Source organism: Chrysemys picta, chromosome 6, assembly GCF_011386835.1.
Source record: "Chrysemys picta bellii isolate R12L10 chromosome 6, ASM1138683v2, whole genome shotgun sequence".
Classification (NCBI taxonomy): Eukaryota; Metazoa; Chordata; order Testudines; family Emydidae; genus Chrysemys; species Chrysemys picta.
Genome location: NC_088796.1, coordinates 100,136,935 through 100,151,993, shown reverse-complemented (window position 1 = coordinate 100,151,993; position 15,059 = coordinate 100,136,935). Strand labels below are relative to the sequence as shown.

General features: G+C 38.5%; 1 protein-coding gene across 16 annotated transcripts in view; it reads right to left on the bottom strand.

Annotated features, from left to right (window-relative positions):
• LOC101946689 (transducin-like enhancer protein 4) overlaps nt 1-15,059 on the bottom strand; it is a 120,149-nt gene that overhangs the window by 57,221 nt on the left and 47,869 nt on the right. For 10 of the 16 annotated variants that reach the window (XM_005297711.5, XM_005297708.5, XM_065549439.1 and 7 more), the window contains exon 6: nt 14,230-14,304. The exons of the other annotated variants lie outside the window; for them this stretch is intronic. In XM_005297711.5, coding sequence (XP_005297768.1) covers nt 14,230-14,304 — 75 coding nt within the window. The remainder of the gene's footprint in view (nt 1-14,229; nt 14,305-15,059) is intronic. 16 annotated transcript variants of the gene reach the window in all.

Below are 15,059 nucleotides of genomic sequence, written 5' to 3'. Positions count from 1 at the left end.
TGTTTAAAATAGTATAACCAATATAAAAAATGATGAATAGTTTGTCTGAAACATTACCTGTAAGTGTCTGCATTTTCTAAAGACGCTATTCTTAAAACACAGACACCTTTCATAGTTTTTGAAATGTAACACTGGTTTTGAAATCAAGATGAGTAGGGCCAATCCTACCCTACCCCACCTTTATCAATAAAACAGAAGAAGCAGAATTCTCCTGGGAAGAGGGAAGGAGTAGCCAGCCCTATCCCTGCTCATCAGTCAATATCATTCTAGTAAGGTTCCACTACTTGTGGAAAGCATCAAATGTGTGTGTTTGTTTAATGCTCTTATGGAAAGATGCTTTATTGCTCAGAATTTAAGACGACAACGATGCATTGTTTAGCTGCAGGGGTTGAATGTTGCTGCTTTGTAGCTACTCATGAAGATGGTATTATTTATTTAGGAGCAGGACACCTACTACTCCAGCATCAAAGTTGTTTTTTTTTTTTTAAATAAAAGAGCATTGGGAAGAAAGCCGCCAAACTGAGAACTGTGCATAAACTGATGCATCACTGTCTGCCTGGGTCTGCAGAAAGCCTCAAATGATAATGCAGAGGAGTCAGAAGCCTCTGTCCTCAATGGGGTGTTAACACTGACAGAAAATAATGTCAACATTAACTATTCCCCGGAGGATCAAATTACACAAGAAAAAGGACACTCATGAAGTACAGTACTGCAAAAATCTACAATGTATTGTGTGTCTGGTGGATGTACCTTGATTTGTAGATAGAGCTTGGAGACTATCATTCCTCCCCCCCACAATTCCATCCATTTTTCCACTGACATTTCTAAAGTAAGCATCTGCTTTCATCAGTATTATAGTGGTACCATGCTCTGAATCACTGATGCAGCAAACAGCATTAGCATTTTCTATAACTAAATTAGATGTTATAAGCAATATGCATAATGACACCTCCGGTAGAGGTTGTCTACATGTTTCCTTTACAAAGGCTCATCCTCGGTGGCTTCTAACTTTCTCAAAGCTGTACCTTCTCAGATGAAATTTGGCTCACTTGCTCTTGGTCAAGAAGTGATTTGTTTTCTCTGCCAGTTTAATTAAAAACAGTTGAGCTGTTTTCAAGCATGAAAGGAGTGGGAGGACAAAATGGCAGCTTTTCTGCTAAGGGAAAAAAATAACCCATTTGCAATCTTTCTTAGAACAGCTCATGCACCTCAGCAGAAGGGGCTAGAAACTTGAAATTCGCCAGGGGTCATAGCCCCTTAGTCCCAAAGGTGCCTTCCACTGGCCAAGGGAAAGTTAGATTTGATTTGGCCAAGTTGCAGTGGTTTAAAGAAAACAGTCTGAGGGCATACACTGGATTGTATTAAATGATTAAAACTATAGAACTCCCATGGATACTGAATGTGTGTACTTTATAAACTGATTGGAAATTATCCATGGAATAATGTCTCAGGATCCCATTGGAGTGCAACTGCAGGTTTAAGAGGTTATGAGTTGTACTCATGCACACAGAAAGAGGAAGGGCTCTGAGTACTGGGTACTAAAGGAGGCAGGGGTCCTGAAGAAAAAGTAGTATGATCATAAAATTAAAGGCTGTGTGGTAAAGTATATGCACAAGGGGTAAGAGTTAGAAGCTCCCTGTGCATCTTTAACTGCCATTTTGTGATCTTTGGAATTTATAACTATACTCAGACAATAATACACATACTGGCACCAATTCTCCACTGTGCCCAACTGGACTCATTGGTCTCAAACCTCTTGACCCCAGTGGAAACTAGAGCAGCATAGGGCCTACTCTAGCCTCAACCCCTGGTGCAAGCACTGTAAGTCAGCAGGGGATCAGATGTAATGGATGCCCTTCCCACCCAGCGCTCCCCCTTCTCTCACTTACGCTGGGGTGGGGTTGGGTTGGGCAGGGAAGCTGGCATAGGGCTGTTGGACATTCTTCTATGCAGAGAGAATTCTCCAGGAGAAAGCTCGAGCAGGTTTAAATGTATTTTTTGTCACACAACTGAACACAGAAGATCAGAAAATCTGGCTCTATGCTGACAGTTTTGTGAAGTTGGAATTTATTTTAACTGAAAACCACTAACTCTGAAATCGTGATTCATCTTGTTCCAAAATTGTAAGGCTTCCCCCCCCCCCACCCCTTCCTGTGAGAGAACTGTACACCAACATGCAACACAACATTAAATAGCATACTCTTCATCTGAAGTAAAATTAAAAAGGACAGGACGTTAATGAGGAACAACTTTTAATTGAAAGAGCTAGATGTGTACATGCCTAAACTGAATGCCCAGGTGATTTTATTGTTATAATTCTTTTGCTCCTTTTACCCCCTTCTTTTTTATTTGTTACCCCCTAATTAAATAACTTTGAAACACTTGTACATGTGGTTTGCTTTACACACACCTAGTCCTGTGGACTACAATGGGATTATCCACATACATAAAGTTAAGCATGTATGTAAGTGTCTGCAGGATTAGGGCATAAGAGTGTAAACTCTAAGGCAGGACATATGTCTTTCTATTTGTACTGTCAACTGCCCAGAATAATTTTGGGTGCTTAAATCATAACAATTAACTCGATTGAAGAAGCTTTTTTTATCTAAAACTGGCGAGAAGTACAGAATAGAATACTGCTGTATGTATTTGTTATTTCATGAAGTGCTGTTCAAGATATAACATTACAAAGGTGGAGAGGAATCAAGTAAGTGAGAGGTAACCCAAAAATGCAAATAACATTTTTAAAAATACATTAAGCAAAATGCTTGTTGAAACAATCTTGGTATTTGAAACTGAGATCAAATGTTTGAAAACACATATCAAATAAAATATAACATCTGTTTGTTATTAATCAGTATTTTAAGAGATTCTCTCTGTAAGATTTTTCTTACAGATACTCTACATTGACATCCTTGTTTACAATTGGGAAACTACTCTTGTCTCTTCTAAATGGATAGTTTAAAGTATTTTACAAGAAGTTTCTCTATCTGGAGACTGAATATCACTGATTTCTACCAAGGAGATTCTAAACATTGATGCTAAGCTTAACTCCCTTCCCCCACCATCTTAAAAAAAAAAAATCAAATGTATAGTAAAATATGATAATAAACCCACTAACAAATTAGCTTCTAATGTTCTCTTGTTCTAGTCAGCACAATCAAAGCCTATTTTCCTGGAAAGGATTCAAGTTTCTACTGGATACTTTCCAAGCAGCTCTGTGTCAGAGTAATCTACCGCTTTTCCCTTTATAGGCCCTGAAAACTCACTGCTATTATCCAAACAACCCAAATATCCTCCTCTAACCCGGAGACATTTTTGATATGAACAAATGAATCTCTCAAAGACCTACTTTATATCTATATACTTTGTGTGTGTGCGCGCACACACACACACACACACACACACACACACCTTTCAACAGAGTGGGGTGGGGGGGGGGGAAGACATCAAGGAAGTATCCAGAAAAAATATTCTTATTAGATTTCATAGATTAAATCATTGCTCAGGTCAAATCATAATTAAGACAGCATCACATATAAAACAGCTACAAGAAACTGAAGCAGGTGAAAGGGAAATGAAGGAAAAAGAAAAGGACAAAAACCATGGAGGGGGAAGTAGTTAATATCAATATCTGGTTCAAAGATCAGCAAGTAAAGCAATTAAATAAGAGATTAGAGTACCTTGGCACCCATGATTCTGGGTGTGTTAAGAAAAACACTGTCTTGGAAATCTTGTGTCTAACATGACATGCACAGACCTCTTAATATCACCTGCGACAATTATCACTACTTGTATACTTACTCCAACAGTCACACAGGTCTCCCTTCTGAGGTAATGCCACACAATTCCCCCCCCCCCCCCCACCACACACACACACACACACAGATTTTTCTGATAACCTAATGAATAATCTAACAGTAAGAAAAGACATGGTAAAATCAGCTGCAAAAGAGATCCATGCAAGAGCCCCTCCATTAAGATGAAAAATATTGCCAAATGCATGCAATATACAAGACTGGTTTGCTGTAACTGAGGTAACAGAATACACGTAACACAGAAGATGGCCTGATTTCTTCGAAGTCTCACTACACAGAGAGCCATCACTTTGAAAATTGGAATGCTTGGTATGGGGAGTGGAAGGAAGGGTATCAGACACAGGTGAGCTCTCAGAACAGTTCCTTCTCTCACACAGAGCTAATTTACTGGAAAAAGCTGATGGATTTCATTTCTGACCACAAAGAGGAACAAGAGTGCTTTCAATGAATGCCTGTAGTAGGGAAAGACTGGGAAGAGAAAGTAAAAGAAGCAAAAAGGAGACAGAGGGAATAAAGACCACAGAAAAAAAAACAATGGCAAATTTCTTATTTATTCACAGCCATGGATTTAAATCCTAGAACACTGGACAATGTGAAGGAAGGAAAGGGAACCAGGCTTGGACGACTTGGGGGAGGAGGGGAGAAGGAGCTTATGACTGTCATAATATGAAGTAGGCTATTTAAAATAACTATATATACAAAATACTGAAGAAACTGTTGGAAGCACACATTATCCAAGTGCCTCCAGGATTCTTTGAATGGCCTAGAAAGACAAACCCAGAAACACCAAGTGGGATGAAAGACAAAGTATGAGTACATTTCCATTCTTGATCTTGAGTACAGATACTATGTATCACCATTTATCCATTTTGTACAGAGATTTCTTAATCAACAACATAGCTTAGGGCTATAAAAGGAAAACAAACAAAACAAACAAACAAAGGAAGATTCAGCCAAAGAAACGCAGCAAACCCTTTATAAAAGGGCACATGGTTTAGTCACTTGCAAAAATCAGTGTGCACATTTTTGCAGAGCATTTGGAATTCAGGATATTATTTTAATCACACATTCCCACCCACACATTTTTGAATTATAACTAAGGGCTTGTCTATACTTTAAATGCTGCAGCGGCACAGTTGTGCCACTGCAACCATGCTGCTGGAGTGCTTCAGTGTAGATACTACCTACGCTGATGGGAGGCATTCTCCCGTTGGCATAGGTAATCCCACCTCCCCGAGAGGCCGTAGCTAGATTGATGGAAGAATTCTCCCGTCAACCTGGTGCTGACTATATGGGGAAGTAGACCAGTTTAACTACACCACTCAAAAATGTGGATTTTTCCCACCCCTGTGCAACGTGAATATGGTGACCATAGGTGCCGACATCATCCCTGGAGCACCCAGGAAAAAAAGTTAGCGGGTGCTTAGCACCCACTGGCAGCCAACCTCTTCTCCCTCACATGCCCCGCCCCAGTGCCTCCCACCACCAGTGGCCCTGCCAATCAACTCCTCCCCCACCCTCCCAATGCCTCCTGCTCACTGTGGATCAGCTGTTCTGCGGTGTGCCAGAGGTGCTGGGAGGAAGGGGGAGGAGCAGGGGAAGGGACATGCTTGGGGGAGGGGCAGAACTGAGCAGGAAGAGGCATGGTGGGGCATTGGGGGAAGAGGTGGAGTGAGGCAGGGCAGGGGGTTGGGGCTGAGCAGGGGTTGAGCACCCCTTGGGAAGGCCAGCACCTGTGATGCCGACTTAATTTTCTAGTGTAAACTAGGGCCTGAATGGTAGGGTAGGGTAGGGTAGGGTAGGGTAGAGAAGAGAAGAGAAGAGAAGAGAAGAGAAGAGAAGACTGTTTGGAATCACCTTCCGGATAAAGGGCAGAAATTCTTGCATAAAATTATTCCACTTAAGCCCTGTTTTAAAATGTCACCACTGTCAATTAATAAAAGGGAACTTTTATTCTTCATGGATGGAATTCACCTGTCGTAACAGAAAAGGCAGAAGTCTCCAAATGCAGCAGAACCACCACTGGGACCTACAATACCTATGCACAGATCAGCATGGAGAACAGAAGGATGAGGGTGGTCTGGCAAGGGCTAGGAATGGCAACAGTGGGACTACAATTACACACATTCAGTGGCAACAACTGCCTACACATGGGGCGCACAGAAGTAACAACACCTATTTCAGCTAGATGTTCTATCCACACCTTGAGGGAAATGGAGTTAATCTCCATACCTTGTGTGTGTGTTTCCTTGCACAATGCCTGTCTCCTAAGATATTAAACTGATAAGAACAGAGACTGTGGAGCGTTTGTGTCATGCACTTATAACTTAGAGGCTGCAAAAAGGTCTGGTGGGGAGAGGGAGAGGGATGTTTGCAACCAGACCCCTTTCTTTATGGGTGGATGGGAGGGGGTCCATAGAACTACAAAATAGGCGGTCCTAAAACTTCTGTTGTAAAATGGGTTCATGGTATGAAAAAAGTATGGAACCACTGATCTATGGAAATTTGAAGGAATGCCACATGAGATTCATGAGTCATATATTACAGAACCTTTAGGGGTAGAAGAGTTTAGCAATGCCCCTCATCACCTACAGGTTTGAACTTGGGGCCTTTAGATCTAAAAAGTGAGCTTGTATTGCTTGAGCCATTAGCATGGAGTCAACAATATACTCAAACCTCTATGAGGTCTAGCCACTAGAGGAGGGCAAAGAGCCACACTGAGTTAGCCTGAGTTACACAAGAACACAAGACCCAATATTAAAAACAAATAGGTTTGTATTTGTTTATCTTGCTTTTACATCTAAAATGATTCTTCATCCTCCTGATTTTTAACTGCTAGGCATAAAATTGCTTGATGGCTATTTTTAATATCCACAGTGGATAAATTCCCATTGATCTCAGGGAGAGAAGAATTGGACCCACAGACCACAATTCAGTACTGACGTAAGTGGATGCACTCCCAGTTCTTCACACAGGGCTCTAATTAGGACCTACGCCCTTTTATTTCTAAAATTTCAGCACTCCAGTCTATCTACTCTCGTCACCATTATTCAAATAACCGAAATCCAGAATAATTTTTGTTGCCCTCTAGGGCAGTTTCTGCTTACAGCAGCTTGGGTAAAGAAAGGTCCTGTTGCTAAAGCACTTGACTTGGACTAAGAAGAGATGGGTTAAATTTACAGCTCTGTCAGACAGAGGGACATCCTGGGTGACCCACTTAATCGCTGTGCCTCAGTTTCCACATCTTTAAAATGGAGAAAGTAGTACTTCCTTACTCCACAATGGGGTTTTTAGGATAAATTCATTCACATTAGGGAGGTGTTTAAACACGATAGTGATGTGGGCTGCACAGATACATAGTAAATAAGATTCTCCAAAATTGTAAACAGTATGCAAGGAATGGTCTTAACTAATGCATCATCCACCAACAAAATAATTTCAAACAATTTGAACTTCAAACAACATCTCTTTTATTTCTTCTGCCACACACTAATGCCCCTAAATATTTTCCTTTTCTATATTATTCTTTCTCCAATAATTTAGACCCCAGGCCAGGACAGCATGTTAGCCCATGCTTAACTTTAAGCACAAATAGGTCTGTTGACTTTGATGGAGTAGTCATGTTCATAAAGATAAACGTGTTAAGTGCTCTTTTGGATCAGGGACCTGTTAATTCTTGAGTGCTTCAGCCTACAAAATATGACTGGAAAAAAAGTCTATATCATGGGTGTAGTGTATTTAGAGATTATTTTAGAACACTAGTTTTAAAGAAACCATGACTCTCTTGATAATGACTTCACATATTCCCCAAGCAGGCTCATGTAAAGACAACTGCATTTCCCCCGGGTACTTTTGCATCCTTATTTTTCCAGTTGAGTATTTTCCAGGATGTGATCATTAGGAAATCTCCACCCACACCATACTGCACAATCACATAGGTGTATTACAGAATCCATTTTCCCTCTGATGCACCAGTATAGGCCACTGCTGAAGGCAACATACTGTGCTTGATGGACCAATGTGGAATGACAAATCCTAGGTTTGGTTTGTCAGCAACTTGTGTGTGTTAGATTATAGACCACATAAGCAATTTTTTTTCTCCCTTTTTTCTTCTTTGCATGAAGTGCTAGCTTATAAAAAACAGTTAGAGGGAAAATATTGCAGGTGGTTGTCTGTAACACATGCTGTTGCCACAGAACTTGAAGCAAATTCTCCACAGGGCTTCACACACCTGCAGAGACTAAAATTCAAAAAGATGGTCACATAGCTTAGTTGCAAGGATTTTGAAGACCTTGAGAAACGTGGAGTCAGAAGCCATGCCTTCCTCCCCCTGATCAAATATGATCCTGATCATGTCACGTGCACTTATTTAAATCGCAATGAGTAAGACCTCTGACTTCAACTCATTGGTGAGTGGGAAGTAATAAGTGATTTGCAGTCTGTACTGCAGCATGTCACTGGGTACTCTGGTGGTGACAGGCCAATATAATTCAACAATTAGGACACCCAGCATGAGCAGAGAAATGGCAAGGTTCTGTTCCAAACATAACAAGGCTCTTTTAAAAATATATACACCGGGAACAGTTGTCAAGGAAACATAGGTGCTGGAACTAGGGGTGCTGTCACACCCCCTGGCTTGAAGTGATTTCCATCGTATACAGGGTTTACAGGTTGATTCAATGGCTCTCAGCACCCCCACTATATAAATTGTTCAAGCACCCCTGCAAGGAAATACTAAACAAACAATATCTGCATTAAAATTAACTGCCTAAAAGCCCCCAAAGAGGACTCAGGTTCTCTTATTTTTTCAGCCCTTTTGAATTACAGCAAGTGCTGAGGAGGGGAGGAGACTTGTTTAAATCATGCTTCAACTGCTATAAGGTCCTGTAGCTGGCACGTGGGTATGGGGAGAAATCCAACCACCCCCAGAACAGCATCACTTGCGACTAGGGTTGCCAATTTTGGTTGGATGTATTCCTAAAGATATCGTCACATAACATAATATTTAATTAAAGGGTTAATTTTTAATTCCTGGAGACTCCAGGCCAATCCTGGAGGATTGGCAACCCTACCTGCAACCTATCCAGCTTTTAGATGAACAATTCAGAAGAAGTTACTAATTACAGCCTTCTACACCAGGTTAAATCATCAAAACTCAAAGGATAAATAATTCACTTGAAAGCACTCGATACCATCACAAATTGCAAGCCATTTGATCCAAGCCAACTTGCACTTTCAATACACAAACACTGAATACAGTAATTAAATATGACACAGTGCATTTCAATATTTCCTTGGGCATAAGATGCAAATAAATACAACACAAAACAGATACACCATTGAGCCAACCTCCTCTTCTGCCTTCCCACCATCACAATCTGTGTACAGTATACAGCAGGTGGCCAATTTGTTTTTACAGCCTTTAAGCTCCAAGCACTGCTTAATATGGGCAGAGCCTTTGATCAAACAATAAAAAAAAAGACAGAGAGAGAAATCATTGTTGCACACGGGTCACAGTGCATTTACTAATTTATACTGCACCCTCCTTCCTCTCAGAAGTTACCATCTTTGAATGCACACAGTTGGCAAGGATGACTTTACTGAACAAACTGAAATTAAAAAACATCCACAATTTACAGAGCTAAAGCTCCGCTTGTCCCTCCCACAAACAGATACAATATCTAGATGTTTAGATCTGCAGCAAAAGCTAGCTCCTCTTCCCTTCTAAAGATCCAGGGCCAGAGCCTCAATGCGTCTTCAATAAAGCTACACCAGATTACATCATCTGAGGATCAGGTTGAGACCACAGGCCCTTACTCTTACCTACACTGTAATCTCGTTTGAAAGGCAGAGAGAAGACTTTGCACAAGGAGTCAGAAATTGCTCTATATGTTAAGCACCAGTGCAAAAACACATTAGCATTTAGCAGCAGGAGCTCTGGACCACTGGCGCCAAGGGAATAATAGCATGCATTGATGCTAAGTTTTTATTAGAACTTGTGTGCACTTATCTACACCACACCGCTTTCTAAGATCCTCATATCTGTGAATGCATAAAAGATGACATATTGTTTTCTTAAGAGGCATTGTTCCACACTTCTGCTGTGAAAGTATGAGAGGTTTGGCTGATGGACTACTCATATATTTAAAAAAAACCACGCAGCTTCCGAGCTCAAGCAAACAAGTGTTTCAGTCTAAAACATGGAATGGAAATTTTGACAACTGGTGTACTGAAGAGGGAACTTTATAGCTTGATAATTACATGTCACAATATAAAAAGGGTCCTTTTCTCCAGCAACTGCCAGTTGCTTTAAAAACAGAATCTTATTTTTAAAGAAGATAATAAAACTGACATAGTAAAACAAAATGCTTACAAATTAAACCAAAGCTTTTTTTTTTTTTAACTCAAACATATAGATTGGTAAAGGGAAAATCATTTAAATCATATCCTTAGTAATACAAGTAATATTTAAATAGATTTAATAGTGCTGCTCCAAGCCAATGAATTATGAGTTTAAAACCTATTAAAATGTAATGTTTTTTTCCTGAGCTGAGGGGAGAGAGATTTAAATCCACTGAATTTTAATATTTCAGCTTGAGCTGCAGGAGGTAGAGAAAGTCCAAATGAACTATTCCATCAGCACCATTCAAGCATGAACATTTTAATCAGTTTTACTTCCTTGGAGTTCTCTAACACAGTTTACGCTGTCATTCTGAAAGCACTTAACACAGAGAGTGTGAAAAACCACCAAGGCTTGTTATTGCCTTCACAATTGATGGCAAATAATTTTGCAGACTTCCTATCATTAAAATGTCACTGCTAAAAATGGAGGTTCAGCATATCTTGTGCTAAACTGCTTTTTCTTTGAACACCATCACATACCTGTTCTTTTTTTGGGTTTTGGAACATTTTTCTCTCTCTCTCTATGATAAACAGGCATATGAACGGTATCCTCCATTTCTGTCTTACTACCCAAGTGCAGTTGAACATATATACAATTTTAAATATGCATACTAAAGAAACCCAAACAGAAAAAAAAATTATTCTGATTACACATTAGTGCCTTTTCCCTTTATTAAAGTGCAACCACATTCACACAGCATGTTCTGATTATACAGAATAATGGATTAAAAAATATTTTAAGGAAGTTAGATGACTGTTTAATAATACAGGAAATGAAAACATCATTCCTAATTAGATCATATTACTGATTTAAGACTACAATGTGTGTTGCTCCAACAGTATGATCTTGCCGTTTCTAATTTAAAAATACAGTGGTACATGACAAGATCAACTGGAAACAACATTCCTATCCCAACAGCGTGAACTTGGAAGGGTTCAAATTGTTCAAGAGAACTGACTCAAAAGAAGATCTCTAATCAACAATATAGCCTATTGCAAACATGAGTTAAAAAGTCTGCATTCATTTAAGTTTAAAATATTTCTCTGGTATACTTAGGATATCTAGGTATTTTGTCCTCCCCCAATCCTTCACCATTTCTTAAAAAAAAATTTAACTTGTTTCAATCTGTCAACAGTTTTAAACTGAACATGACCTGTGAAAGAAGTCATTATAACCGTGTTTCATTCCATTAAACACAACTAGCTTATTGTCAAGAGAACAAGCAGTCTCTCCAGGTTCCAGGCTCACTTCAGTATTTTGCATTTAAACTGCATGGATCAGTGATTTGGTTCATTTACCAATGAAGATAGAATAATACTGCAAAGTTAAAAAGGTGCTTCATCAGATTTCATTAAATCCGAATACATTCATGTAAAAATATATACATGAGGCTCAAAGAGAGAAACTCAGATAATTTGTGCACATTCATTTTTTTCCTTGTGCCATCCTTAACTCTCATAGGATCCAATTCTGCAATCCTAAGCCACAGTCCACCATTCAAACCAAAAAGGGCTTTTGCCCTGGGATCTCAGTATACAGTAAGCATTATACAGAAACTGGATATCCACAATTATATTTTAAAAACTCTAAGTCCAGTACAACTTCAGCTCAGAACTAAATGGTTTTTAAAAAGATTATTTAAAAAAAAAAATTGTAAACAGCCACTGAGTAGTGGATCCTTTTAAAAACAACACCACAATGTTACAACAAACAGGAACTCCGACAGATATAGCAAACTGCAAACTAACACAAGACAGAGCAGAATTAGAGTTTTTTAAAAAGACCTTGTATGTTCTAATTATGTACTTTGCTTTTTATTGGTATTCATTTTAAGTGTACCAAGTGCTAATGCTACAGTTATAATTTTGCTTTTATTTTCTGTGCAGGTATACCCATATAGATTTATTCATGGGTATCCATACAACTAAAACTTAGGCTGATTTGATAACTTGCTATCCTATTAAATCAGTTTTCCTAATAAATCTCCTACAGAATGTATCAGGTTACTCCTTTTATATAAAAATTTAAACCACAAACAAGACTTTTTTCGGTCAGTTATACTACAGTTTTATCAAAAACTACGAGAGATCCACATAAAAATATCCCCATCTTTCCAAATCAAAAGTGTACAAAAGAAATACAGTAAGTACAAATTATTTTTTGTGGGGAAGGTAAATGGGGAGTTATCTTCTTCAAGCCACAAATTACAGCCTTTATGAAATCTGGGCCACGCAGAATTTCAATCAATCTGAAAAAGTAGGATCAGACAGCCTTGGACAAAATAGGAAATTTAGTTCTGTCCTTTAGAAAAGAAGATCACCAAACTCTTGAATAAGCATCCACTCTATTTTTTTATATTTAGTGTGTGTGTTTTAGTGGTTCATGGAAAGCAGGATAAACTTTAAACAAGCAAAATCTGCAATAATGCCACAAATTTTACATTAATACCTGATTCTCCAGTAGAAAGAAAACATTATAGATTCTTCAAGAAATGTAATCTTGAGTCACACACCTTGAGTCACACACATACACACACACACACACTTTATATAAATAACAAATTTATAAATAAAGTATGTGTATACATGCAGGCACACACACACAAAATGCAATGCACAGAGACATGCAGCACATACACATCTACCTTTAAAAAAATCTTTTGCAACTTACTTTATGCAAAGAATGTTAATAGTAGGCAGTATTTTGGTTAGGTAATGAAAACTAATTGGGAAATTATTCATCTCCCACTCTCCCTACTGGAGCGTAAAAGACATACAACAAATGTTATTCATGAGTCTACACGACTCGCTCTGATTCATCCCCTTCTTTCCAAGGGGCACTTCACAGGAAATAAAGGTTACTCTTTTCCATTTATATCTTCTAATTGACTACCAGTATTCTTGTGGTCAGAGGGATACAAAATAGAGTTAGAAACAGATTATTAAAAACAAGCTACAATCAGACAACTGCTCTACACTACCATCAGCAATGATCAGAGAGTCCCGATTTCCTTGTTAAAAGACAGAGGCATAATTGAAGCAATATCTTCACTTCAGATTGATTATTTGGCGACCCTTAGCCACATCTTCACTCAGCAATTTGAATTTTAATGAAAGTAAATGGAATAATTAGCATTTCAAAGTGTATTTGATACACTGAATAAAAAAAGGAAAGACTTATGTATAATCTATACACAAAAGAAAAAGCATTTTGGAGGGGGTAGAATAAGGAAAGTACAGTTGTAGAATCTTCATTAGAATAGCTTAAACAACTGCTTGCACCAGCTGCATAATTATAGATGTGAATAATGTGCTATTAAGCTATGATTTCTCACCTTTATTTTATGCAATGTGAACAGCCAATATTTAATTGTTTTTCCTTTCCTCTTGAGTCATAAGATGTAAACATTATGGCTGCCCAAACTCCTAAAACCTTGCAGGACTTCTACACTATGCTATACTGTTGGCAAAAGTGTTTTCAGAATTTGAGAATTCCTTTGAGAATTGTCATTTACCTGTAGATTTGGGGGGGGGGGGGGGGAGGGGAGAGAGATTTTTTATTTTTAAAAAGTGAACTACAAAGTGGATACTCACTATTTTGGGCCATCAGGCGCATAGACGGGGGGGGGGGGGGAACTTAATTCAGTAGCAGTGCAAATCAAATGCTACCTATAAGGTAGTTACAGAGGCAGACTGAACAGCACTAAGCAAATGAAAGAAAGTTTAAGTTTTACTTAAAAAAAACAAACAAACAAAAACTAAAAGAAAAAAAAGGTGATTCCCAGAGGGATGGATAAAACAGTTACATTATTCACCTTATGGCCACGGTTCAATAAAAGTTTTTATGTAGCAATCAGTTTTTATGCAGATTAAGTCAGACTACTTAACTTCACTGCTGTCCACAACTTTTGCTCAGTTGATGGAGCAAGTTTTTAAATTTTTATTTTTTAAATAAAGAAAGAGAGCTAATTACAAACACTATTAGAGCTAAAATGGAAAGACCACATACCCCAATGATTGCGTTCAGTTCTGCCATGGTCACTTGCTTGGCACGTTCCACAGCCTGCACCACTTGTTGCTGGTGCTATAAATGAAGATCAGAAACAAAATAAAATTATTTGCTTTCTAGTCAATTAAGCACAGATTTTCCTTTTTTCCCCCTCCCTTTCTTTTTTCTAACCCTTCAACCACATGCAGGGCTTGAAATAATGGTTCTGTGAGTAAACAGTAAACTGCTGTGTGGATGTGTGAAAGAAGGTAGAAGGGAGAATTTTATCTAAGTAACTACCTGCCTAGACATGTACCATAGTCCCGTTCGCCAAAGTGAACTGCTCCAAGACCTGCCTTTCTTTTATTCATCAGGGCAATGTGTTCTTCTGTTGAAAAATATGCTCCATCCTAAAACCCAGGACCTTTTCCTTACAACAGAATCTTGTTAAATAAAAGATATGTACTGAAAAGGAAAGGAATGCATTTCAGTAGTCACACTGCTTCCTCATCACAGGAAAAGCAGATTCCCTTTCTTGATACATTTCAGAGCAATTCAACCATGGGAAGGAAATTCAAAATTCCATTCTCACTTCTGTCAAAAATGTGAAAGTTAATTATTTCAGTCCCTAAAAGTGTAAGTTTTAATAGTTTAAACAGTTCCATCAAAAACATGGTCTAATTAACACCACAATTTAGAAGCTTCAGCGGTTATATTATCTTTCTTTGAGTGATGCTTTACTTCTGTTATCAGTTAGGATGGCTACATCCTGAAAGTTTTATGGGATATTTATTTGAAAACATTCATTTAAAACAGAATCAGGTCCCAATCCTGCACTCAGATCCATATTT